The sequence below is a fragment of the Sciurus carolinensis genome, chromosome 1, assembly GCF_902686445.1.
Source record: "Sciurus carolinensis chromosome 1, mSciCar1.2, whole genome shotgun sequence".
In the NCBI taxonomy this organism is placed as follows: Eukaryota; Metazoa; Chordata; class Mammalia; order Rodentia; family Sciuridae; genus Sciurus; species Sciurus carolinensis.
In genome coordinates, this window is record NC_062213.1 from 112,374,480 (window position 1) to 112,401,426 (window position 26,947).

The 26,947-nt window shown below is 39.7% G+C and overlaps 1 protein-coding gene across 1 annotated transcript in view; it reads left to right on the forward strand.

The window, feature by feature from the left end:
- Window positions 1-23,991, forward strand: part of Aknad1 (AKNA domain containing 1) — a 39,796-nt gene extending 15,805 nt beyond the window's left edge. Inside the window, 10 exon segments of the mRNA XM_047562154.1 lie at window positions 754-772; window positions 775-959; window positions 10,052-10,143; window positions 13,951-14,048; window positions 18,214-18,336; window positions 18,427-18,528; window positions 20,760-20,840; window positions 22,922-22,957; window positions 22,960-23,051; window positions 23,796-23,991. Of these exon segments, the coding sequence (XP_047418110.1) occupies window positions 754-772; window positions 775-959; window positions 10,052-10,143; window positions 13,951-14,048; window positions 18,214-18,336; window positions 18,427-18,528; window positions 20,760-20,840; window positions 22,922-22,957; window positions 22,960-23,051; window positions 23,796-23,930 (963 nt within the window). The 3' untranslated portion in view covers window positions 23,931-23,991.
- The last annotated feature ends 2,956 nt before the right edge of the window (window positions 23,992-26,947 follow it).

The following is a 26,947-nucleotide window of genomic DNA, read 5'->3' on the forward strand; positions in this document are numbered from 1 at the left end:
CTGTTACAAAAAGATGAAAACTCCACAACTCTGTGATGAGCGGTAATGAAGAATTCATCTACTGCTACTATTATGCACTCATGTATTTATCCATCCAGCAATATCTATTGCTACACACTAGGCACTTTTCTAAGTACTGGGGATGTAACATAAGTAAGGCAGACAAATCACCCTCCTCCCTCAAGGTGCTTGCACACCTGGGAGGGAGGGATATACCTAGTCAACAGAATTGGAGTACAGAATGTAAAAAGTACTATGCAGGAAGTGATAAAACATTCCCCATGACTCTGAGGCCAAACTGCCTAGGTTCAAATACTGGCTCTGTCACTTAACAGCTTTGTGATCATGGGGAAGTTATGTAACCTCCCTGTGTCTCAGTTCCCTCCTCTGAAAAATGGGATATCAATGTCTGCCTCACAGGGTGGTTATGATGTTTAAATGAGTTAATACATGTAAAGTACTTAAACCAGCACATTACCTGGGTGTTAGCTGTTATAACTATTAAGTAATGGGACATGACCAAGATAACTGTGGAAGGGCGGCATTGCTAAGGGAGAAGATGGTCAGAGGTGACATTTGCATTGAGTCCTGGGATAAGGAGGCAACTTGGTGAGGAGTCTGGGAAGGGATGCTGGGAGGCATATTATGGTGCCTTAGGAGTGATAGTGGGGATGCTGACCTAATTTAGCGTCACATCTGGAGTTAACTCTGGTCCTAACGGCAAGACTCTTGGGTGCTCCCCGCCCCCTGCAGATAACCAAGGAGCACCCTGGTCGCCTTCTGGGCCCCAGGGCTGGCAAGGAAGTAAGGTGAGGGATGCCCCAGCAGGGTTGCTGCAGGGAACTGGCGATGCTGATGCAAGTCCTCCCCTGCCACCCTTGGCAAGCAGAGCCTGCGAGCAGCCCTTTGCTTACAGTGAGTTGCAAAGCCCAGAGCCCCACAGCTCTGCATGCTTCCTGGTAACCAGCAATCAGAGGCCCCACTAGGCCTCTGCAACCCTCTGGGCAGAGACCAGTGGGTCAGGACAGTGGGGGAAGGGAAGGAGAGGAAAAAGACCAGTGACTCATGACGTCCAAGCCACATTCCACCTTAGGGTCTCCTTCCCACTGCCCTGACCCGTGAGCGCCAAATCAAATTCCTAAAACCTCTTGGTGAGAAGCCAAATACTGCCCCAAAGAGGGCTTCCAGGTACTCAAGAACTGATTGTAAAATGCAAACTGCCTTTAAAACAACAAATAAGAAACAAACTCTTGAAAAATTTCATCCTGAGATGCCTGCTGGAGACTGGAAGCTCATTGTCAGAAAAGGTATTGGAAACCTATAGGGTCGCAATAAGTCTATAGGGGGGAAACTGCAATACCCCAGATCTGCACTGCTTGAGGGGAAGATACATGAACAACATGAAAAGGGAAGAAAATGATCCAAATAAACCTAGATTCTATATTAATAGAATCCACTGACAGTATGGTAGAAGAAATATCAGAAAAGGACTTCAGATTATACATAATTAAGATGATTGGTGAAGCAAAGAATGAGATAAGAGAGCAAATGTAGGCAATGAATGATCATACCAATAAGCAGTTGAAAGAGCAACTGCAGGAAGCAAAAGATCATTTCAACAAAGAGATGAAGATTCTCAAAAAAAAAAAAAAAAAAAAAAAAAAAAAAAAAAAAAAAAAACCAAACAAATCTTTGCAATGAAGGAAACAATAAACCAAATAAAAAACTCAATGGAAAGCATCACCCACAGACTAGACCACTTGGAAGACAGAACCTCAGACAAGGAAGACTAAATATTTAATCTTGAAAATAAAGTGGCCCAAACAGAGAAGATGGGAATAAATCATGAAGAGAATCTCCAAGAACTATGGGACATCATGAAAAGATCAAATTTAAGAATTATTGGGATTGAGGAAGGCACAGAGATACAAACCAAAGGAATGAACAACCTATTCAATGAAATAATAGCAGAAAATTTCCCAAACCCAAAGAATGAAATGGAAAATCAAATACAAGAGGCTTACAGAACACCAAATGCACAAAATCACAATAGGTTCACACCAAGGCACAATATAATGAAAATGCCTAACATGCAAAATAAAGATAGAATATTGATGACTGTGAGAGAAAAGCATCAGATTGCATATAGGGGGAAACCAATACGGATATCAGTAGATTTCTCAGCCCAGACTCTAAAATCTAGAAGGGCCTGGAACAACATATTTCAAGCTCTGAAAGAACATGGTTGCCAACCAAGAATCTTATACACAGAAAAACTAACCTTCAGATTTGAAGATGAAATAAAATCCTTCCATGATAAACAAAAGTTACAAAAATTTACAAATAGAAAACCAGCACTACAGTATATTCTCAATAAAATAATCCATGAGGAGGAAATGAAAAACAACAATATAGGTCAGCAAAGGGAGGAAACACCTTAAAGGAAAAACCATTCAAGAAGAAACCAAGTCAAATTAAAAACCAAAACTAAGCCCAAATGACTGGAAATACAAATCATATCTCAACAATAACCCTGACTGTTAATGGCCTAAACTCATCAATCAAAAGATGTAGACTGGCAGAATGGATTAAAAAGAAAGTCCCAACAATATGCTGCCTTCAAGAGACTCATCTCATAGAAAAAGTCATCCACAGACTAAAGGTGAAAGGATGGGAAAAAACCTACCATGCACACAGACTCAGTAAAAAAGCAGGGGTTTCCATCTTCTTATCAGAGAAAGTGGACTTCAAGCCAAAGTTAGTCAGAAGGGATAAAAAAGGACATTTCATACTGCTTAAGGGAACTATAAATCAGGAAGATATAACGATCATAAATATTTATGCCCCAAACAATGGTGCATCCATGTACATCAAACAAATCCTTCTCAATTCCAGGAATCAAATAGACCACCAAATAACCAATAATTCTGGGTTACTTTAACACACCACTGTCACCACTGGATAGATCTTCTAAACAAAAACCAAACAAAGAAACCATAGAACTCTAACACAATCAATAACTTAGACTTAACAGACATATATAGAATATTGCATCCATCAATGAGCAAATTCACTTTCCTCTCAGTAGCACATGGAACCTTCTCGAAAATAGACCAATGTGTTATGCCACAAAGCAGCCCTTAGTAAATGCAAAAAAATAGAGAATACTACCTTGTGTTCTATCAGATCATAATGGAATGAAATTAGAAATCAATGACAAAATAAAAAACACAAATTACTCCAACACCTGGAGACTAAATAATATGCTATTGAATGAAGCAAGGATAACAGAAAACATCAGGGAGGAGATAAAAAAATTCTTAGAGGTAAATGAGAACGACAATACAACATATCAAAATCTCTGGGACACTATGAAAGCAGTACTAAGAAGAAAATTAATTGCATGGAGTGCATTCAAGAAAAGAAAAAGTCAACAACTAAATGACCTAACATTACAGCTCAAAGCCCTAGAAAAAGAAGAACAGAACAACACCAAAAGTAGTAGAAGACAGGAAATAATTAAAATCAGAGCTGAAATCAATGAAATTGAAACAAAAGACACAATTCAAAAAATTGACAAAACAAAAAGTTGGTTCTTTGAAAAAGTAAACAGAATAGACAAACCCTTAGCCACAGTAACAAAGAGAAGGAAAGAGAAAACTCAAATTACTAAAATTCATGATTAAAAAAGAAATATGACAGATACCACTGAGATACATAACATAATGAGAAGCTACTTTGAAAATCTGTATTCCAGCATAATAGAAAATACCAAAGACATCGAAAAATTTCTGGAGATATATGATCCTCCCAAACTGAACCAGGAGGACATAAATAATTTAAACAGATCAATATCAAGCAATGAAATAGAAGAAGCCATCAAAAGCCTACCAACCAAGAAAAGTCCAGGACCAGACGGATTCTTAGCCAAGTTCTACAAGACCTTCAAAGAAGAACTCATTCCAATAGTTCTCAAAGTATTCCAGGAAAAAGAAAAAGAGGGAACCCTACCAAACTCATTCTATGAAGCGAATATCACCCTCATACCCAAAACAGACAAAGACACATCAAGGAAAGAAAATTTTAGACCAATATCCTTGATGAATATAGACACAAAAATCCTTAAAAAATCCTGGCAAACCTTATCCAAAAACATATCAAGAAGATAGTGCACCACGATCAAGTGGAGTTCATCCCGGGAATGCAAGATTGGTTCAACATCCATAAATCAATAAATGTAATCCATCGTGTCAATAGACTTAAGAATAAGAATCATACGGTTATTTCAATTGATGCAGAAAAAGCATTGGACAAAATACAACACCCCTTCATGCTCAAAACATTAGAAAAAATAGGGATAGTAGGAACATACCTCAACATTGTAAAGGCTATTTATGCTAAACCCAAGGCCAACATCATTCTTAATGGAGAAAAACTGAAGCATTCCCTTTAAAAACTGGAACAAGACAGGGATGCCCTCTTTCACCACTTCTATTCAACATGGTCCTTGAAATACTAGTCAGAGCAATTAGACAGACTAAAGATATTAAAGGGATACAAATAGGAAAAGAGGAACTCAAGCTGTCACTACTTGTTGATGACATGATTCTCTATTTAGAGGATCCAAAAAACTCCTCCAGAAAACTTCTAGACTTCATAAATGAATTTGGCAAAATAGCAGGATATAAAATCAACATGCATAAATCTAAAGCATTTTTATACATAAGCAATGAAATATTTAAAAGGGAAATGAGGGAAACAACTCCATTTGCAATAGTCTCAAAAAAATACTTGGGAATCAATCTAATCAAAGAGGTGAAAGATCTCTACAATGAAAACTACAAAACATTGAAGAAAGACATTGAAGACCTTAGAAGATGGAAAGATCTCCCATGTTCTTGGATAGGAAGAATTAATATTATCAAAATGGCCATACTTGCAAAGGTGCTATACAGATTTAATGCAATTCCAATTAAAATTCCTATGACATTTCTCATAGACACAGAAAAAGCAATCATGAAGTTCATCTGGAAGAACAAAAGACCCATAATAGCCAAAGCAAGGAAGAGTGATGCAGGAGGTATCACAATACCAGACCTTAAGCTCTACTATAGAGCAACAGTAACAAAAACGGCATGGTATTGGCACCAAAATAGACAGGTAGACTAATGGTACAGGATAGAGGAAACGGAGACATACCCACATAAGTACAGTAATCTCATACTAGACAAAGGTGGCAAAAACTTACAATGGAGAAAAGATAGCCTCTTCAACAAATGGTGCTGGCAAAACTGGAAATCCATGTGCAGTAAAATGAAATTAAGCCCCTACTTCTCACCAGCTACAAAACTCAACTCAAAATGGATCAAGGATCTAGGAATTAGACCTGAGATCCTTCACCAAATAGAAGAAAATGTAGGCCCGAATCTCCATCACATAGGCTTAGGACCAGACTTCCTTAACAAGACTCCCATAGTGCAAGAAATAAAAGCAAGAATCAATAAATGGAATAGATTCAAACTAAAAAGTTTTTTTCTCAGCACAGGAAACAATCAATAATGTGAAAAGAGAGCCTAGAGAGTATGAGAAAAATTTTTTCCACACACACTTCAGACAGAGCACTCATCTCCAAAGTTTATAAAGAACTTAAAAAACTTTACACCCAAAATACAAAGAACCCAATTAATAAATGGGCTAAGGAAATGGACAGAAACTTCACAGAAGAAGATATGCAGGTGATCAACAAATATATGAAAAAGTGCTCATCATCCCTAATAATTAGAGAAATGCAAATTAAAACCACCTTAAGATTTCATCTCACTCCAATCAGAATGACTATTATCAAGAACACAAGCAATAATAAGTGTTGGTGTGGATGTGGGGAAAAAGGCACACTCATACATTGCTGGTGGAGTTGCAAATTGGTGCAGTCACTCTGGAAAGTAGTATGGAGATTCCTCAGAAAGCTTGGAATGGACCCACCATTTGACCCAGTTATCCCACTCCTCGGTTTATACCCAAAGGACTTAAAGTCAGCATACTACAGTGATGCAGCCAAATCAATGTTCATAGCAGCTCAACTCACAATAGCTAGATTGTGGAACCAAGCTAGATGCCCTTCAATTGACTAATGGATAAAGAAACTGCGGTATATATACACAATGGATTATTACTCAGTCATAAAGAATAGAATTAAGGCATTTGCTGGTAAATGGATGAAGTTGGAAAATATCATGCTAAGTGAAATAGGCCAAGCCCATAAAACCAAAGGCGGAATGTTTTCTCTGATAAGTACCTGACAATATATAATGAAGGGGTGTGGTGGGGGGAAGAGAAGAATGAAGGAACTTTGGATGGTGTAGAGGAAAAAGGGGTGGAAGGGGGTGGAGGACAGAAAGATAGCAGAATGAAACAGACAGTATTACCCAATGTATATGTATGATTACATGAATGGTGTTAATCTACATTGTGTACAACCATAGAAATGAAAAATTGTACCCCATTTGTGTACAATGAATCAAAATACAGTCTGTAAAAATAAAAAAGATTTCAATTAAAAAAAAAAAAAAGAAAGAAAGAAACAAACAAACTCCTTACCTAAACAGGTGAAGCAGGGTTTGAGGCTACCTGGGACCAGTCAGATCCAAAGGCCAAAAGTCTGTCTTTTGATTCCAGGGTAACATCCTTCAATGGAATACTGACTTGGTTCTGCTGGCTCCTTAATTAAAACCAGTGCTGGTGCTGAATGTGACTCTGAAATTGGCATCATCCAGATCACCTGATTTTGTGTGCGTATGTACCTGCACACTGCTAGGCGTTGTACCCAGCACCTCTCCTTTGCTAAATTTCTGCTATTACACTAAACTACATTCCCCATCCCAGGCTCTTGGACTAATTGGCAGACTGGGTGTTAGGGTTGGTGATTGTGGCGATTGCTAACGTTTCCCATTCTTCCAGCTCTCAGGAGAAACTTGATTGAGGTACCTGGACCTAAATGAGGGCTTATTCAACTTCACTGTGTCTAGGAATCATCAACAGATCTTGTTTTTTTTTTTTTCTTTTTTTTCTTGGTTCTTTTTAGTTATACATGACAATGAAATTCATTTTGATAAAATTGTACAAGCATGGAATATATCTTATTCTAGTTAGGACCCATTCTTAGGGATGTACACGATGGTGGGATATGCCTGTTTCGGTGCCAATACCATTCTGCTTTTGTTACTGTAACTCTGTAGTATAATTTAAGGTCTGGGATTGTGATGTCTCCTGATTCACTTTTCTTGAGAAGGATTGCTGTGGCCAGATGAATTTCATGACTGCTTTTTCTATTTCTATGAAGAACAATATTGGAATTTTGATGGGATTGCATTGAATCTGATTAGCGCTTTTGGTAGTATGGTCATTTTGTTAACATTAATTCTGCCTATCCAAGAACATGAGAGTGGACATCTTTCCATGTCACTTGAGAATAAACCTACTTTTTTTTTTTTTTTTTTTTTTTATAAACAGTAATGGGGATTGAATCCAGGGCCTTGAGCATGGTAGGCAAGCACTCCACCACTCATCTATATTCTCAGACATTTTTTTTTTTTAAAAGGATCTCAGTTGCCCAAGCTGACCTTCAACTTGGATCCTCCTGCTTCAACCTCCCAAGTAGCTGCTATTCCAGGCGTGCATTACCATGCTCAGCTCTACAGCTTCATTTAATGAGCTTTTAAAGAAATGTATATGCCTCCACCTCACCTACTGTATCAGCATCACCATGGGTCCATTTCCCTATGTGGATGTTTCCTGATTTATTTAAATGGTCTCATTGATGGACATTGAGTTTTGTTTTTTTTTTCCCAGTTCTTTGATATTATAACCATGGTTTCAGGTAACATTGTATTACTTGAAACTTTTTTTTTTTTGTCCATAGTTGATTATTTCCTGAGAATAAAATCCTAATATTGCAGTTAATGGTTCAAACCATTGTGAAAGGTGACTGTTAGTAGCCCCCACTTTGCTAGTACATGGGAATATCAGTGTCTCCAACTTGAGCTCACTTCAATGTCATTTTCCTAACCTTTGCTAAAACAGTGAGTGAAAATGGGTATCTTATTGTTTCAATCTGGGTTTTTTTTTTTTTTTTTTTGGTACCAGAGATTGAGCCCCGAGGCACTTAACCACTGAGTCACATCCCCAGTCCTTCTTATTTTATTTTATGCTTTATTTTGAGACAGGGTCTCCTTAAGTTGCTTAGGGCCTTGCTAAATTGCTGAGGCTGGCCTCAAACTTGTGATCCTCCTGCCTCAGCCTCCTGAACTGCTGGGATTACAGGCATGTACCATCACCCCTCAATCTGATTTTTTTGTACTATTTTGAAATTCAATCTATTTTTATTTGCTTATTGGTCATTTGTAGTTCCTCTTTAACAACATGAAAATTTAACATGTTAGGAAAACTGAGATCACAAATTTTTAAAGACAAAAAACTGGGAATATATGAAAAACAAAGAATGTTCAGTGTTCAAATTGGTATCCTATCAAGTGCTCTGACAAATGCACAATGTGACAGAATTGGGGTTAAGAACAGGAGCAAATGAGTCACATGGTAAAGGTTCAACCCCAGCTCAGGTATTCTATGTGACCTTGCCAAATTGCTTAAATTGTCTAAGCCTCAGATTATTCATCTTTAAATAGAGACAACATGCCAGGATGATAAGTAATAAAGACTATCTAAGGCACATAATAAACAATCACTTAATACTGTAGTTGTTTCTATCAATAAAAGGATAATGAAGCCCCCCAAAAAAATCAATGGGCAAAAGTATGAACTGAAAAAGACACAAGGAGAAATGCAACCAATAAATAAGTATATGGGGAAATGTCTGTCTTCTTTAACAACGGAGGAGATCCTAATTAACACAACTTGTCCCCCTCCTTAAATTAACAAATACATTTTCAAGTGATAATTCCTGGTACTGAGAAAGGTGTGGTCGAACTGGGCCATCCACATTGTTGGTGGCTGTGCAATCCATGGAACCTTTGTGGAAAGCAGTTCAGCAAAATGTATCATCACATAAACATGTTCACAACCTTTGGCCCAGATGTTTCCTCAGGAAGTAATTCAAAATGTGGAAAAAGATGTGTTTAATGATGCTTATGCCAGCGTTGTTTGTAACGGTGGAAAAAGTACACTGATTTTCTGTTTATGCAAAAGGTAAGACCATAGTCAGAAATACACAGTGGGTGGCCTTAGCCCTTTCTGTTCAGTAGTGCAATTGTTTGTGTTAAAAAGTGCCGTGTAGGGCTGGGGATGTAACTCACTTGGTAGAGTGTTCGCCTAGCTTCCTAGAATGTGCGAGGCCCTGGGTTTGATCCCAAGCACAAAAAAAAAAAAAAAAAAAAAAAAAAAAAAAAAAAAGATGTAAAGACATAGAATCAATCCTGCAGGGCTCTGAGCAGTCCCTAAACCTTGTTCGTTTTAATTCATAGTTGAGTAGATTTCTTTGGAGAAGTTTTTACTGCTCTACTAACCTGTGATTGAATTGGTAAGATTTTAAATTTACCTTCCAGGCTGGGGTGTAGCTCAGTGATAGAGTGCTTGCCTAGTATTCACCCTGGATTCCATCTCCAGCACTGCAAAAATAAAATAAAAACAAAAATAAAATTATCTTCCAAAATTTGTTCATCCTCTGGTGGATGATGAAATAATTTGAAACTAAGTGGGGAAAAAAGAGGGAGAGTATCTTCTCAACTGAACCCCAGGTTTTAAAATCTGTTTGGAGAAGAGAAGGCCAGCCAGGGTTAGAGCTTCGGTTCTCTAAGCCCAAGCCATGAGAGGCTGAGTCTACACTGAGAGACATTAGAACTAAGGCCAGGCTCTTTTTTTCCTTCCTGATCTCCCTGGGCCTCTGCTTCTCAGTCTGTAAAGAAATGTGTATGTGAATGTCCCCCATCCTGATGTGGCAAGTTCAGCTAGGTCTGAGCAAGCATGCTAGGCTGGGCTGCAGCCTCCGGATGAGTCACATCCTCTCTCATACCACATCTGTGTGTGTTTTGTGATGCAGGAGGACCCCAGCAGCACCAGGGGAAGGCAGAAATGTGCAGAGATGATGACACCCAGTTCAAGCTGTACCTTCTGCAGCCGGCTCCTTGAATGGTGAGGGTTTCTTGCTGCTACATTCCCAGGATGGGTAGGAGGTGGTCCTGGGACCACCAGTAACAGTGGGTGACAGCTTTCTGAAGCTGTTATTGGCATTCTAGGCCAGAGGCCTGACCTCGGAGTCCCAACTAACCAGGTCCTGTCACTCAACCCCTAAAATTGAACAGAAAAGGTAATAGTGGAAAGCAGGAGAAGAAACCTTAATCAATAAAGCCATGTTGGGAAGGCAAAGTGAGATCCAGTGTCTCAGCACTGCCAATGGGTTGCTGACAGGAGCTTTAGGTTTAAATAGAGGAAGAACTAGGGCAGTGGGCGAGAGGTCTGCTTAATTAAGCAGGTCAAACCGTGGTCTCGTTGATCATTCCACTGCATTTTTCTGTATTGTGTTTCCAAAGACATCTTTATCACTCAAGGGGGCAATTTCCACTTGTCGCTCAGGATGTTTATCAGACCTGTGATCCTGAATGGGTGCAAAGATGGCAGACTTCCAGGCCCCACTCCAGGGGTCTGAAATAGGATGCTACAAATCTCCCTGCAAATCTGGTCGCAGTCTTGAAGGGGTACGAGATCAGTTAGGTAAATTTAGGGTTAAGAAACCTCGCATGACTAGATTTTGTATGGGCATGCCTTATGATTAACATGCCTATGTATAGAGCTGACCAGAGACCTGACCCAAAGTTTCAGTTAGCAAAGGAGACAGATGCAGAATGAAGGCCGGGAGGCCAGGCTTGATCCTGCTTTCTGTTACCCACAGGGCAGCTACAGGCCTAGGTAAAGAGTCCCTGCTTTTAGCAAAGGTACTCTTCCTAAGTCCCTGTTACAAAGCCACTGACAAGTTAGTTATAGAAGCAGGGATCTCAGGGTGGGCACAAAGCCCACTTCCTTCTCACCTTACAAATCTTCTAGCAGTGGTTCTTTACCTAGAGAACATCAACATAGCTGGGGAGTTTCTAAACTAATTCACATGCCCCTGCACACCACCCCCATTGTCTCAGCATCACCAGGAGCGGAGCTCTGATAGGCAGAGTATGTTCAATCTCCCCAGGTGATTCTGATAAGCACCCTTGGTGAAGAATCATGGCTACAGAACAAGGAGTGTGGTCTTGTAGGTTACTGGCACATCGCCCCAATGGGGGAATCATCCACCACATAGATCAGCTCCCTGTCACTGCTCTCTTTATAAGCAAAAGTCTTCCTTTTTGGGTCTTACCTGTGTCCCCCTGCCACACCCCAGTCTACTGGAAGCAAGCCTCATCCCTCTTTTCTCAGGGCTAACTTCCTCCCATTTCTAAGCAAGAACTCTTCCAGATCTAACAAGCTGAAAATCATGTAAAATCCTAAGGAGAAATCCTTGTGATAGGGCACGTGCCTAGCATGTGCAAGACCCTGAGTTCCATACCTAGCACTACAAAATAAAAAACCAAAACCAAAACAAAACGAAGGAGAACTCTTTAATGATTTAAACATTGATTGGACCAATCATGAGGCTTCTGAATCATTTGTAGCATCTATGAGTTAGTGACAGGTGCCCCTTTCCAGCTTACTATGGATTCAGCCAAAGCTTGGCTAACTTACCTTTGAAAGGTCAACAGTTATGGAGGGAGTGGCTATTAAGCAACAACTATTACAAATGCATAATGAACTCTAATAGAAGCAGATGACAAGGTCTGAAAGACTGAGGTTTCCTGTTAGAAAGCATTGCACCACGGGAATGGGCACTTGTCATAAGTGTTTTATTGAGTTTCCAACCCTACAAAAAGAAACAGCATGGAGTCTGTGCTAAAAATTACCATGTTTCGTCTGGCACAGACCATGACTCCAAACCACCATGCCAATCATCAGCTTTGAGCTCTCCTTTAAATACAAGGGGCAGTAATGAAGCTTGCTCACCAAGTCATCCCAGGCCTACAATTTTTGTTTGTTGAATCAAAGTCTAGATTTTGGATTTTTAAAAAAGCTTTAAGTATAATAAAAATGCTTTGATATTTAAAAAAAATTGTGATTAAGGACTCGAGGTACTAAATGTTTCTCTTCTGAATTCTTAGTCTAGATCCTACAGATCCATGTAAATAACAAGACAGGAACCAATTGTCCAGACTAAATGTGCTCTTTTATTTATAATGGACAAGATGGAAAAGAAAAGCACAAGCAAGTGTAAAATAAAATAGTGAATTCACTGCTGGGGAGTGATGAGGAGATAGACATAACCTATGAAATGAAATCTTGATAAACGGTATAAAACCCAAAGTGTTATTAATTGCAGGAAGAGCTATATGTTCTTCACTCTGTTAGAAGATTAGATCACCCTCTGATGGCATGTGTTCTTTATGAAGTTTGCTCACGTACATACAGTTTTCAGGGTATTTGTAAAAAAAAATACATATTTTTTCTCTACATATATATTATTTACCTAAATATAAATACCACTAAGCCTAAAATGTACATTCCTTTATGGTATTTCTGGCACAAAAATTTGGATTTAAGTTAGGCTGGAGGTGCACATCTGGAATGCCCATGACTCTAGAGACCGAGGCAGTGGATTACTAGTTCAAAGCCAGCCTCAGCAACATAGCGAGATCCTGTCTCAAGATACAAAATAAAAAAGGGTTGGGGATGCAGCTCAGTGGTACAGTGCCACAGGAATTTAACAGAATACTTTAGTTACTTTGTCTTGTTGAAAAACTACCTTCTCAAGGAGAACTGTCCTTGGCCATTAGGTTTGACCAGAAGATTTCAGTACACAAAGGATTTAAAAAGAAGTAGAAAAATGTAAGTCATATGTTGGACTGCACTCCCTTGAGTGAGATCCAAGTTTTCCACTTTGGAGAGCAGATGTTCAAATGGCCCAGAGGCAGAGGGCGGAGATAGAAAATGAGGTGTGAGAAAATGTGTGACTCAGGAGGAGAGCATGTTTTTCCAAGAGGAGGGAAGGGGCCTGGCTTCCCGGCCCAATCCCACCAGCCCCAGACTCAAGCCCTGCATCCCCTCCACCAGCAGCAGGGCCAACATGTGTGCCTTCGCTCAGCAACGCCTCCTCCTCCTACCCCAGGCCTGGACCTCTCACTGTGCCAGGACATCTCGGCAAGGTACCACACCAAGAATGAGCGACTTTCCCTGGGGACTACTACTGCATCCCAGTGGCTGAGCAGAGCTTTGTTAAATACTGCTATTCATTAGAATTCCTTTGGAGAAGTTAGAATTTCTTTGGAGAAGGGAGGCCAAAACTATAGATAGGTCAGAGAAGTCTCCTGACAAATGCTAATTGTAGTTCCTTCTTTCTGATGCCCCCTTGTGGCCTTAGAAAACTAAAATTAATTCCAAGCTCCCACAGCTTTTAGCCCCACACACTGTCAAACCCCACTTTGCTGGACTTCTTGGATACATTCAGTTTGTCCTTAAAGAGCCAAAGCCATGTGACCCAGTGCTGAGGTATAGCATACCTTCTTTCCCAGATAAGAATTGATTTTGAGGCATAAATATGAGGAAAACAATTTTTATATTTCCATACTTCAAGTTTCTATTTGTGTATGTGTATAGGATGATTAAGTATTATCCTTTATGGAATAAAATATTTATTTTTAATGTTTTGTAAATATATTCTTATCAGACCAAATTATGCTTTGTACAATTTCTCATAGGGAAGTTCTCAACCAGGAGGGGCAGAGGGGATCTCTGTGTTGAGAAGGACCGGCCACTCCAACATTGTTCCAGGCTCTGATATATTTAACATTGTAGTTTACTAGTACTTTTCCTTTCTCTATTAGAAATGTACTAAAAGTTTATGGGATATTGTGCACCTTTTAGGAAGCAAAAAATGGAGAAAAAAGACCACAGACAGATCGACTGTGGAAGGTTTTCAATCGTCATTCATGAAAGGACACTGCACCAACATTCAATTCACAGTGAGTTCAGGGGCTGCGGCTAGGGGTGCTCAGTCTTTGGTGTCCTTCACATTAGGGGTTCTGCTCACTGCTGCAGCTTGCTATCTGCCACTGCAATAGCATTGCTCTACACTAAGGTGTTGTATGTTATTTTTTTCTTTTTTTCCAAAATGCGACGAATCATTAATTTAGTAGATTTTTTAAAAGATGTGATTAGCATGTTCATAGCAGCACAATTCACAATAGCCAAATCAGTCTAGGTGTCCATCAATAGATGAATGGATTTTTAAAATGTGGTATGTATACACAATAGAGTTTTATTCAGCTATAAAGAAAAATGACATCATGTCATTTGCAGGAAAATGAATGGAACTTGGGAACATTATGTTAAGTAAAATAAGTCAAACTCAGCAAATCAAGGGTCATATGTGTTCTCTCAGATGTGGAAGCTAGAGCAGAAAGAGCAAAAGGAAGGTGGGGGGAGTCTCACGAAAATCAAAGGGAGATCAGTAGGACAGAGGAAAGGGATCAGGGGGAAGGAAGAGGAGAGGGAAAGGGGAAATACTATGGATTGATACTGGCCAAATTATATTGTTATATTGTGTGCATGTATGAATATGAACAACAAATCCCACCACTGTGTACAACTATAAGGCATTAATAAAAATGTGGGAAAAAAAGATGTGGTTAAGTAGGGTGAAGTGCCAACACCTGTTTCTAGCTGAAATCATAGGACTCCAGGGACCTGGTCGATCTGTCCATCTTTTGCCCAGCATGACCCCATAATTGTACCTGGTAACGTTAACAGTCACATGGGGGTTGCTGCTGACTTGTTCAAACACATTTCATAGAAGCAAATAAAGTTAGAACTGGCAGGAGACCCAGAGGTCCTTACAAGTAGGTGGAATTCAATGATTTTAGTCATAAGATCCTTTTCCCTAGGTTAGTGTAAGCAGAGAAACATTCCCTGGCAGAACTGCCCTGGTGAATAAAGCAGTGTGGCCAGAGGCCTGCCGGCTCAGGCAACTCCTGAGTTTGAACATCGTTGCTGGAGCCCGACTGTCATTGGACCCCAAATGTGAGGAAGCTGGAGGTCAGATGGCTGGTGTGACTGCCTTGCAATCACACACCCTGTTGCCTTCAGCTCCATACTATTAGGTCACACTCAGTTCTAAGCTGGCCTCTCTATAATGATACATTTCCAAATAATAGGTCTCATGGATTGAACACTTATATCAGGTGTTTTAACAGAGTAGGGGGTTCAAAGTGTGATCAGAGGGCCCCTAAAATTCTTTCAGAGAGGTGATGAGGTCTTCCCTTTTTCCAGCAAGGCCAATGTTGCCACAGATTGACGGAGAGGCAACTGTGGAATTCAGCTACCTGTTAAGTCAGACAAAGATAACTTGCCAAAGCAGATAATAACAGTACTCTTCTTAATTCTATTTTTTTTTTTTTTTTTTTTTTTTTATGGTGCTGGGGATTGAACCCAGGGCCTTGTGTGTGCTCGAGGCAAGCACTCTACCAACTGAGCTATCTCCCCAGCCCTTATTTCTAAAATATTTGGAACATAGTTTATTTTTATTAAAAAGATGTTATTTTGTTAACATGAATCTATTATTTTATTTATTTATTTTTTAGAGATACAGTCTTGCTGTATAACTCTGGCTGGCCTTGAACAGCTGGGTTCAGGTATTTTCCTGCCTCAGCCTCCCAAACAGCTGTGACTATGGACTTGAGCCACAGAGCTCTGCTTATTGTTATTTTTGGTGATGCTAGGGATTGAACCTAGGGTCTCTCACATGTTAAGCAGGTATTCTACCACTCAGCTACACCCTCAGCCCTTAATATTATTATTATTTTAAATTGTTCTTAGTTGTAGATGGGAGCAATACCTTTAGTTTATTTATTTATTTATTTATTTATTTATTTATTTATTTACTTATTTTTCCCTCCCCCCACCCCTTCCACCCCTCTTTTCCCTCTATACAATCCTTCCTTCCTCCATTCTTGCCCCACTCCCTAACCCTAACCCTAACCCTAACACTAACCCCTCCCACCCCCCATTATGTGTTATCATCCGCTTACCAGCGAGATCTAGTTTATTTATTTTTATGTTGTGCTGAGGATTAATCCCAGTGTCTCACATATACTAGGCAAGAGCTCTACCACTGAGCTATAATCCCAGGTCTAGCCCTTATTATTTGGGGACAGGGGGCGGTACCAGGGATTGAATTGAGGGGCACTTGACCACTGAGTCATATTCCTAGCCTATTTTGTATTTTATTCAGTGACAGAGTCTCACCGAGTTGCTTAGTGCCTTGCTTTTGCTGAGGCTGGCTTTGAACTCTCAATCCTCCTGCCTTAGTCTCCCAAGCTACTGGGGTTATAGGCATGGGCCACTGTGTCTGGCCTTAACTCTTATTATTTTAAATGACAAAATAATTTCTTTTAAAAAAACGTATCTGTTTAAAACTCTGAAAAAAAACCAAAAAACAAAATAAAACCCAGAAGCGTCCATTCAGTCTTGGGAAATCTGACTATAGAAATGATTGGCAATTTATTTATCAAGACACTTTTACCAATTCATCCACAGTTCACTGCAGTTATATGATAGCTCTACTCCAAATCAAAGGGATATATTTAACTTCAGGTATATAAACTTGTATATATTATGTGGTAGGTTCTTAAAAATACCCACATAAATACACACTGTGTAGTGTCCTCAATTTTAAATATAAAGGATTCCAACGTCAAAAGTTTGAGAGCCATCGACATAGTGTCATTTAGTGATTACAACTCTCTTCTAAGGTAGAAATTATCTTTATAGATAAGGAAATGAAGGCTTAGGGAAATTAAGTGGCTTATCAAGGTCAAAGAACTAGTGTATTGATTATCAATCATTGTGTAATCAAGTACTCCAGAACTTAATGACTTAAAATAATGAATCTCTATTATCTCACAGTTTCTGGGGATCAGGAATTTGGAAGCAGCTTAGCTGGGTGGCTCAGGCTCAGTCTCACACAAGGTTGCAGTCAAATGTTCACCAGAGTTGCAGTCATCTGAAGGCTTAACCGGAGCATGAGGAACTGCTTCCAAAGTGGTTCACACACATGGCCATTGGCAAGAGATCTCAGCTCCTTGCCAGATGAGCCTCTGCAATAGCCTGCTTGCATGTCATGACATGGTAGCCAGCTTCCTCCAGAGCAAGTGATCTGAGAGAGAGAGAGAGAGAGAGAGAGAGAGAGAGAGAGGAAACAAGGTAGAAGGCTTAATGTCTTTTATAGTCTCATTTTGGATGTTATAAGCCATCATTACTGCTTTATTGGTTTGAATTGAGTCATTAAAGCCAGCCCTCACAGAGAGGAATTAGGCTCCTTTTTTTCCCCATGTGGTGCTGGGAATTGAGTGCCAGGCAAGTGCTCTACCACTGAGCTACACTCCCAGCCCAGGATCCATCTTTTTAAGAGAGTGTCAAGGAATTTGTGGACATATTTTCAACTATCATAGGTAATAAGCACCAGAATCATGCTTTAACCTCGGGTCTTCAAACTCATTCCATTTGTGATTCATACTTAAATGCTCCCTGCCTTCCCCTGTGCTTTCACACTCTGGCCCTCCCTCAGGGACTTCACTGCCCAGCAAGTTCTAGACCTGTACCAGACATGTGCTCTCCATTGCTACCTAGCCTCTTAGGCTAAGAGGGCAAAGTTATCACTCAGATTCTCATATGGGCTTATGAATGCCACATAGAGGAAAAATTTTTTTAGTTGTGTAGAGGACAAAACACAAGCTCTTGGCCATAGCAGAGTCTGAGCTTAAGAATATGGATGTATCAGGGCAAGTCTAGAAAAAGAACTACAAATGCAAGATTGTCTGATTCACTGGGCCAGATTCCCACAGACCCACTCATTCAGCCGACCTTTACTACATGCATCTATATATGTACTAGACACATCTTGAGACTTTCATATCAGAACTGTTATTTACCAAAATATCTCTGTTGTCAGAAGGGGATCTGAGATGCTACTCTAATGCTAACACCCCTTGGAAACACAGTTGAGGAGGTGAACACTCTGGTGTCTAATGCATACCCTGTGTATTACAACTCTACTCTACTCTCCACACCACATTTAATGACTATACTCAAGAAACTCACACCTCCTTTGTGTAACTTGGGTTTTTTCAGGTTCTGATACAGAACCCAGGTTCTGTTCTGATTCTGACAGTGGGGTGCAGAGGAACAAATGTGAGGACTGTGGCAATAAGGTTCATAACTCCCAAAGAGTCTGCAATAAAGAACTACTGAAAGGTGAGACCAACGTGGGGGCCTCTGAAAGGCTAAGTAGTGAAAGCTATTGTTTCCAAGCAATGAATTGCATTTTTAATTTTTTCTTCTTAGAATTTCATTATAGATACAATACTCCAGGACAGAATTACTTAAATCATAGCAGAAGAGTTACCTCTGTCCAGTCTTCAGATGAAAATAAAAATTCTTCACCTTGTAAGTACATCCCCTGCATGATCCTGTCTACGTGGGTCACCCATGTGACATTGGCCACTGCTTCCCCCTAGAGAGCCCTGCCCCCTCCAGTCTACTGTCTGAGTCTCCTGCACTCACCTGACATTTCCAAATTTAGCCCTACACCTGGATGGCAAGAGGACAAGTGGGGGATGGGAAATAAGAAATCCTAGTGATAAATGACTTTGAAAGTTATTAAGTATTATATACCAGTGCAAATCAGTAACAAAGCATAAATGTTTGCTGAAAAAAATGACTGAATAATCACCAGTATTCAGAGTGGTTAAATCTTTAAATATATCCATTCTAAAAATCAGCATGTAGAAAAAACAGGCCATTTTTACATTCCTTAGACATCCTATAGCTAATTTTGAATGCCAAATTTTGCTGTCTTTAAAGAAAATTAAAATCCCACATTTATTTATAAAGATGACTAAGACATGGCTCCTCCCTTTCAAGCAAGGGGTTTCCAATTAGAGAAAGGAACTTATATGCACATAAGGAAAGTTCAAGACAAAATGTGGTAAGTGTACCATGGGAACATGAAGGAGGGAAGAAAATACTTCTTGTTTTACCTTAGGGACAGTCACACCTAATTCAATCACAGGGGCCACATCTTTTCCTTCATCCCTTCAGAACTCTTCCCCCGGGGACAGAGTACCAGGGAGAATGTTTCTTATTTTTCACTATTGCCAGTGCCCAAGACTAAACAATGTCATTTACCTGACTTCAGCTCCCCTACTCACCAACAGCTGCCAAATCTTCCCATTAGATGTATTCTCTCAAAGTCAAAGTCACTAATACTCTGCAGAAGCAGAGTTCTTTACTATCTATCTCCTCAGTCTTGGGAATTATTATTCCAGTACACATATGAAGAATACAACTGAGTCACTGAAACGTGATCTTGAATTCCCTTAGTAAACACAGTGGCTAAGAGGGTAGAAGTCACAGGAGGCAGCTCTTTTTCCAATGTTTAAAAGGAACTGTCCAGTAATTAGAGCTGATAGAAAATGGAGTGGGCTATTGCAGGCCTTGAGCCCCATCTGAGAGACAGTGTACTTTGTCTATGTTATAGATCTGTGGACTGGACTAGAACTGGACTTGATGACCCTATGGTCCTTTCTGAGTTTCTATGTTGCCAACAAAATCCAAAGTTACATTTGGAGACTTCCCAAAAATTACAATTGAGCTCATCAGTGCCTCTGTTCATCATGACCCAATGCCAGGTGGTCAGCATGATTAAAATTTGGACTTTTTGGCTTCTGTCCTGCCTTCCAAGTCTGAGGAACAATCTCTCCCAGTTTCCCTTGTTCATTGGGACCCCCTGGATGGGAAAAAAAAAAAAAAAAAAAAACCTGGCTACTAGACAGCAGTGAATACAGCAGACCTGGAGGGAGAAAGTGGGGAAGATAGGAAAAAGAGGAGGAGAAAATAGGGAAAGAATGGAGACAAAGGGGCCTCAGCAGATGTATTAGCTAATGACTTGTCTCTTCTTCCTTTTTCTGACTTTCTTCTTATCTTCCATGGTGACTTTCCTACATTCTTCTTCTTTTCTGTTTAGTCTTAAATTCTCTTTTGGGGGGCAGGTGTACTGGGGATTGAACCCAGGGGCACTTTGCCACTGAGCTACATTCCCAGCCTTTTTTTAATTTGAGACAGGGTCTAAGTTGCTGAGGTTGGCCTTGAACTTGTGATCCTCCTGCCTCAGCCTCCCAAGTTGTTGGGGTTATAGGTGTGTGTCACTGTGCCCAACTCAGAATCTCTTAACACAATTGCTAGTTTTTGACTCCTAGAATTCTCACTCTGAACTTGGAGAGGATTTCAGGAGCCCACTTCCAACCTCTTGGAAGCTATTATCTCTCCATTTATCAGATAAAGTATTTGAGTCACAGAAGTTGAACAACATGCTCAGGTCACACAGCAAGCACCCTGAGAATCTAAACTCTTGGTCTCTTGTCTGTTAATAAAATTCCTTTTAAAAGTTGCATTTCTTTTCATAAATTCAGAATACTTGATAGAAAATTCCTTGTTTTCTGTGTTCCCTTTATTTACATATTTATTAAAATTTCATGAAATATTTCATCCACATTGAAAAGTTCAGGAAATTATATACAGCCATCATCTGGGAATCATTTTGTTTTCAAATGAAGTTTATTTCAGTTTTGGGGATCATTTTTGAGGCTCTCAATTTAATCAGAGATAACAATTTTCAGTTTGTCCAAAACCAAAACGGATCTGTTCCCAGAGAGTGAATTCAAAATCCTTTCAAGGTGAACATGAGCCCACACCTGGAAAGTAAGTATTATTTTATTATTACTAAAAATCACAAAATTAGCTATTGGTTAGATGCATTCAATGTGCTTATCTGTGCATTAACCACCTACCCAAGATCATCAGATCCTAAGTAGTAGAGCTGGGTTTCAAACCTAAGCCTATCTAATTTTTTCAATCATTCACTTATTCATTCAACAAATTATTTGAGTGTCAAATGCAGGATGTTGTGCTAGGTGCTGAGAATACAATGACAAAGTCAACCACCATCTCTGCCCTCATGGAACTTTCTTTTTGTAGAGAAGCCAGTCTTTGAAAATGCCAAGAAGGGAACACATAGTGCTACTGAATGGGGGGTTTACAGAAGCTGAGCTCCAAATGATGTGTATGAATGAGCTAGTGAGGGGATGTGAAGACTGGGGTGAAGAACATGGCAGTCTAAGCAGTTTCCTGAAGGTGGAAGGGCCTTTGGCAAGTTCAGAAACAGTGTGGCTAAAGCCCAAAAGAGGGAGGGGAAGTGGGACAAGATAAGCCTGATGAGGAAAGGCTGCAGGGATGAGAGGGCCAGTTGTACAGGAGCCACTCAGTTACAGGAAGGACTTCAGACTCCTGGGAATGATGGGAAACCAAGGAAGAGAGTTTTGTTAATGTTTTAATCCACTTTGAAATGGATTAGAGGAGCCAAAGGTGGTGCAAAGAGGCCAAATGAAGAGCCTAATGCAGTTATCCAGGTGCGATGATGGTCACCTAACTAAGGGGTGGTAGTGACAGAGAGAGAGAACTGTGTGCATTCAAGAGGCAGAACCAATAGCAAGCAGGGTGGCTAATAGTAAAGTTCTGCAATCAGATCAACTCAGTCTGAATGTACTATCCACTATCATAGTACAGTAGTGTTTAAAAATGTGATCTTTGGAGACTTCTTGGGATTCCATTTTGGTTGTGCTCTTTGACTTCTCTGTGTCTGTTTCTCCATATGTAAAATGGGAATCATAATAGTGCCAAATTCATTGAGGACTGAGTCAATACATATAAAATACTGAGAATGATACCTGGTTCATAAAAAGTACTCAGCAAATGACAGTTGTTATTAATACTATTGAAAGTGATAACTGATTGGATAACAGGGTAAAGCCTATGCTCTTCCCACTGCACCATGCACACTGCCATCCACAACCCAGTCTTTTCATTAGCTAGGGGCCTCTAGTGCAGAATGACTGACGCTCCTCTGGAGGTCAGATCCAATATGCTAAACAGCAGAACCAACTAATTTTAATCTGGTAAGGAAAGAGGGATGAAGGGAGGTTCTGAGGTCACAAGTATCTGAAGTAAGACTTTCTGGAGATGATATTGCTCATAAGTGTAAGTACCAAAGGTAAGGCTTAGTAGAGGGGACGACGTAAGGGTGGATAGGCAAGTCTGTGTGACAGGTCTCAGGGCTACTTACTACTCATGGTTGAGAAAAGTATGACAACTGGCAGTACCCTTCACACATGCTATATGAATAACCCCCTGAGAGTTATGTAGTGTACAACCTGAATACATGGCCCTGGCATTCCAGTTACCCAGTGCAGACTTAGGGCCATCCCTCAGATCAGAATCATAATTATAGTTCAGTAGTGTAGGGGAACCTGTTGACTTAAAGAGGTGTTACTTTTATTTTTCTACTGCCTCAGCCTCCTTACTGCATAAGGTCACTGGTACTAGGATAAACTCTCTCCAAGGTGCCTACGGTTGGCAGTTTTATATGTGTATTTGTTTTATAAATATTCAGTGTATAAGGCTGGCCCCTAAAGAATGAAAAGAAAATAAAAATCTCTTTGGAGTCTTGCCTTTCTGTTCCAAAGAAAAAGGAGGCCAATTTTGGAAGAACGTGCCCTCCTGATCATGGCAACAACCTTGTTCCAAAGCTCAGCTGTGGTTTGTGGCTGGCCCATAGGTCACATAAGAGCTATGAAAGGTGCTGCATGTGTACACACATGTATGAATCCTTCCAACCTCTTGTCCCCACAGAGCCTTTTACTGAACCAGTGCTGAGTGGAACAGAAGGGTATACTTGAGGGTGGCACTTTACACAAGTATCAATGAATGTGCTTTTGCCTTCTGGAAAAAAATCTTAAGACTTTCATTACCTACAGTTTAGACTTGCAACACCTTTATTCCTTTTTCACTCCGGCAGGATTCCTGAAAGCAAATCCTTATGTGATTTTAATAGCCCTGAAGAAACAGAATCTAAGGTAAGGACTTAGAAAAAAAATTCTAGAATTCTTGAAGCTCATAAGTTTAGTCTTAATGACCACAGAACTACTAGCTTTTAAGTCATTACAGTATGGGATTTCAGAAAATGCTCTGTTAAAAGCATTTCGTGCTCAGCACTAACCTAGAGACCTGCTGGCCTTAGTAGCCATGTGGTTTGTATTATTCCTAAATTGGTTCCAAAGGACATTTCCTGGAGAAAGTGTTTTGTGGGTGGTGCCTAAGTTGCAGGATTCCCCTGGCTCAGGCTTGAAGGTCTGGAGTGTGTTCCAGTGACACTGTGGTTAGGGTTGCCAGCAGTTTCCTATTTTCCAGCCAGTAACACTAATCTCCAGGACACTTTCAGATGTTCCACATTTGCGGGTTGAATCCCTGGGTGGTCTCTCAGTGGTATGGCCCCTAACTAGGGCCCCTTCAATGCCCCCTAAGAACTTTTCTTTTTTCTTTCTCTGCAACAGGGAAAACGGCCCAGCAGGTTGCTGACCTCACCCTCTGATTCATGCTCATCAGTCACAAGTTGATTTTTTTTTCTCTCCCTTTCCCTAACAAATATATTCCATCCTACTGGTTTCCTAGGAAACCAATCCTCAAAAACAGAAATAAACTGTGTGGAAAATTGAATGCTCCAAAAATTCCATCTTGCAATGTTTAATAATGAGAGAAGCCAATTACCAGAAACATTAGTAAGTTTATGTAACTAAAACATGTGGACTTTTCCTCTGTAGATTTTAAACTCGGCTTTGGATCATGCCCTAAAGACAGCAACCATTTTGAAAAAAACTACTGATCAAATGATTAAAGCTATTGCAGAAGATCTTGCCAAAGTACAGAGATGGAGGACTCAACTGAAATACTACTAGTTCAACACAAAGCAACCAAGAATTAAAAATGGGGAAAAAAAAAGAAAGAAGGAAAATGATCTGCCCCCCAAAAGTATTTCACTTATTACACAATTTAGAAAGATTATTTTCTACAGAAAGCACCAAAATCATAACAAATGGTCAACAAAGTGTTTAAATGTAAAAAAGAACCTCTGATTCTTAAAAATCAAAGGCAACCAACAAATATTTATATTAAATAAATTTATGTCCTTCCTAACTCATAATAAAGAAAACAAAATGAAACAATAAAATTTACTTTCACCTATTAGTCTGGAAAAAATTAAAGTTTGACTTTGTGTCAGTGAAGATGGGGAGAAATGGGTGCTCTCATACAGTGTTAATGTAATTATAAGTTGGTGAAGCCTTTTTGGAAGGCAGTTTGTTAATACAGATGATCCTTGACTATGATGGAGTTACATCCTGATAAACCTATAGTAAACTGAAAATATCAAGTCAAAAATGCATGTAAAATACCTGACCTACTAAACACATCATTGCTAGTTGGGTGAGGTGACTCATGCCTGTAATCCCAGCAACTTGGGAGGCTGAGGCAGGAGAATCAGGAGTTCAAAACCAGTCTCAGCAATTTAGTGAGGCCCTAAGCAACCCACTGAGACCCCAATCTCTAATAAAATATAAAACAGGGCTGGGGATGTGGTTCAGTGGTTAAGCATCCCTGGGTTCAATCTCTGGTACCAAAAACAAAACAAAACAAAACAAAAAAGTCATTGCTTAATAACACATACATGGTAGAGTAAGTTGTTTACCCTGTGGCTGTTCAGCTAACTGGGAGCTGCAGCTGGTTGTCACTGCCAGCATTAGCAGAGTATTGTGCCACATATCACTAGTAAGGGGGAGGGTGTAGGGATCAAAATTCAAAATTTGAAGTACAAGTTCAACTGAATACATATCAATTTTGCACCATTATAAAGTTGAAAGAATATTGCAAGTCAGGGACTGTAGCTACCAAATTTTATAGATTCAAAAAGCATTTATCTTTTGACCAGCAATTCCATGACTTGGAATTTATAGTTAATTCACACAATATGTTACCATACAGGTACAAGAAGGGCCACTGGATCACTGTAACACCTTCAGGGGGAATTAATCTTAAATACCCTGTATGATGATTAATAAATAATACTCTGCAGCTACTGAAAAGAGGTAGATTATCTGCAAGGCAGACAATGAAGAAAAGATACCTAACAGTATATCCAATATGACCACATTTGTGCATGTTTTATTACAGGGTATGCACATTTGCTGGAAAGATGCACAAAATTCTTAAATGGTCTCTAGGAAATAAAACAGAGTTTTGGGAGAGAAGGAACTTTTCCTTTTTCTTTATTTATTGTACTGTATGATATTCTTAAAATATGCTTATATTATGAATTAAAGTTATTGTTTTAAGATCTCTTGAAGTCAACAATACATAAAAATGATGGTCCTAGATTAATGAGATTTTAGAAAAAGAAAAGACTGCAAACCAGGAATTAAGTAAATTTGTTAACATTCCCCACAGAATGCTATAGCAAGTTTTTTTTTTTGTTGTTGTTTGTTTGTTTGTTTTGGTACTGGGGATTGAACGCAGGGGGACTCAACTACTAAGCCACATCCCCGGTCCTCATTTTTTTTTTTAATTTAGAGACAGGGTCTTGCTAAGCTGCTTTAGAGCCTTGCTAAATTGCTCAGACTGGCTTTGAACTCTAACCCTTCTGCCTCAGACTCCTGAGCCGCTGGGATTAAAGCCATGCATCACCACACCCAACAATAGCAAGTTTTTGACTTGCTTCTTTAAAACTGATTTGTTACCTCCTAATGATAGAGTAGTAGATTACAGGCTCTTTCTTCCTCTCCTGAGGTCTCCTAACTTCATGCACTCTTTTAAATTTTTTTTCTAATTTTTAACTTGTTCTTTTTAGTTATACATGACAGTAGAATATATTTTGACATATTATACACACATGGAGTATAATTTCCCATTCTTGTGGTTGTACATGATGTGGAGTTACACTAGTTGTGTATTCATATATGAACATAGGAAAGTTTCCATGCACTCTTAACATTCAACAAGTTTCCCACCTCCTAGAATTTGGCTTAGCAGTGAGGAAGGAGTTGAATGCACTCCCACTTTAGATTTTTGTGCCAACTAAGGCAGCTGCTGTTTGTGTAGCCGGCTGGACAATGGGTTATTTTTAACTTTGGGGACTGAAAATTAGTTTAGGGTACCTTGGAAGAGATAATGGAGAGGCAAACCGGAAAGTAACTCTGACTTTGTGGCTAAATTTGCTTTAGGCTGTAGTACAATAAAAAGACAGCAGAGACCTATGGCAGTATTATAAAGAGAAAAAGGAGCTTAAGTTGTATATATTCTGTTACATAAAATTTGATAGCTCCCTTTTGTGTCATGTTCCAGTACTAGACCAAACCAAACTAGAATGGAAGTCATTCCTGCTAGGTGCCATGTAGTCAAACTAAACTTTAAAATGTGCCAGTTTACCTGGGTGAGGTGGTATATGCTTGTAATCCCAGCGTCTTGAAGGCTGAGGCAGCAGGATTAGAAGTTCAAGGTCAGCCTCAGCAACTTAGTGAGACCCTGTCTCAAAATTAAAAATAAAAAAGGCTGAGGATGTAGCTCAGTAGTAGAGATCCCTGGGTTCAATCCCCAGCACCCCCTCATCAAATAAAAACCCCTCTTTTATTCCAGTTTAAAAATAAATACCCCAGGAGATTCACATTAACTAGTCAGAAGGGGCCCAATCAACACGAGCTAGCACTATAAGGAAGTCCCCTTTAGCCAGATGCAGTGGAGCACACCTGTAATTCCATCTATTCCAGAGGCCAGCAGGAGGATCACAAATTCCAGGTCAGCGCTGCACAATTCAGTGAGACCTTGTCTCAAAATAAAAACAGGGCTGGGGATGTAGCTTAGTGTTTGCCTAACATGTGTGAGGCCCTAGGTTCAATCCCCAGTACCACCTAAAAGGTGTGTGTGT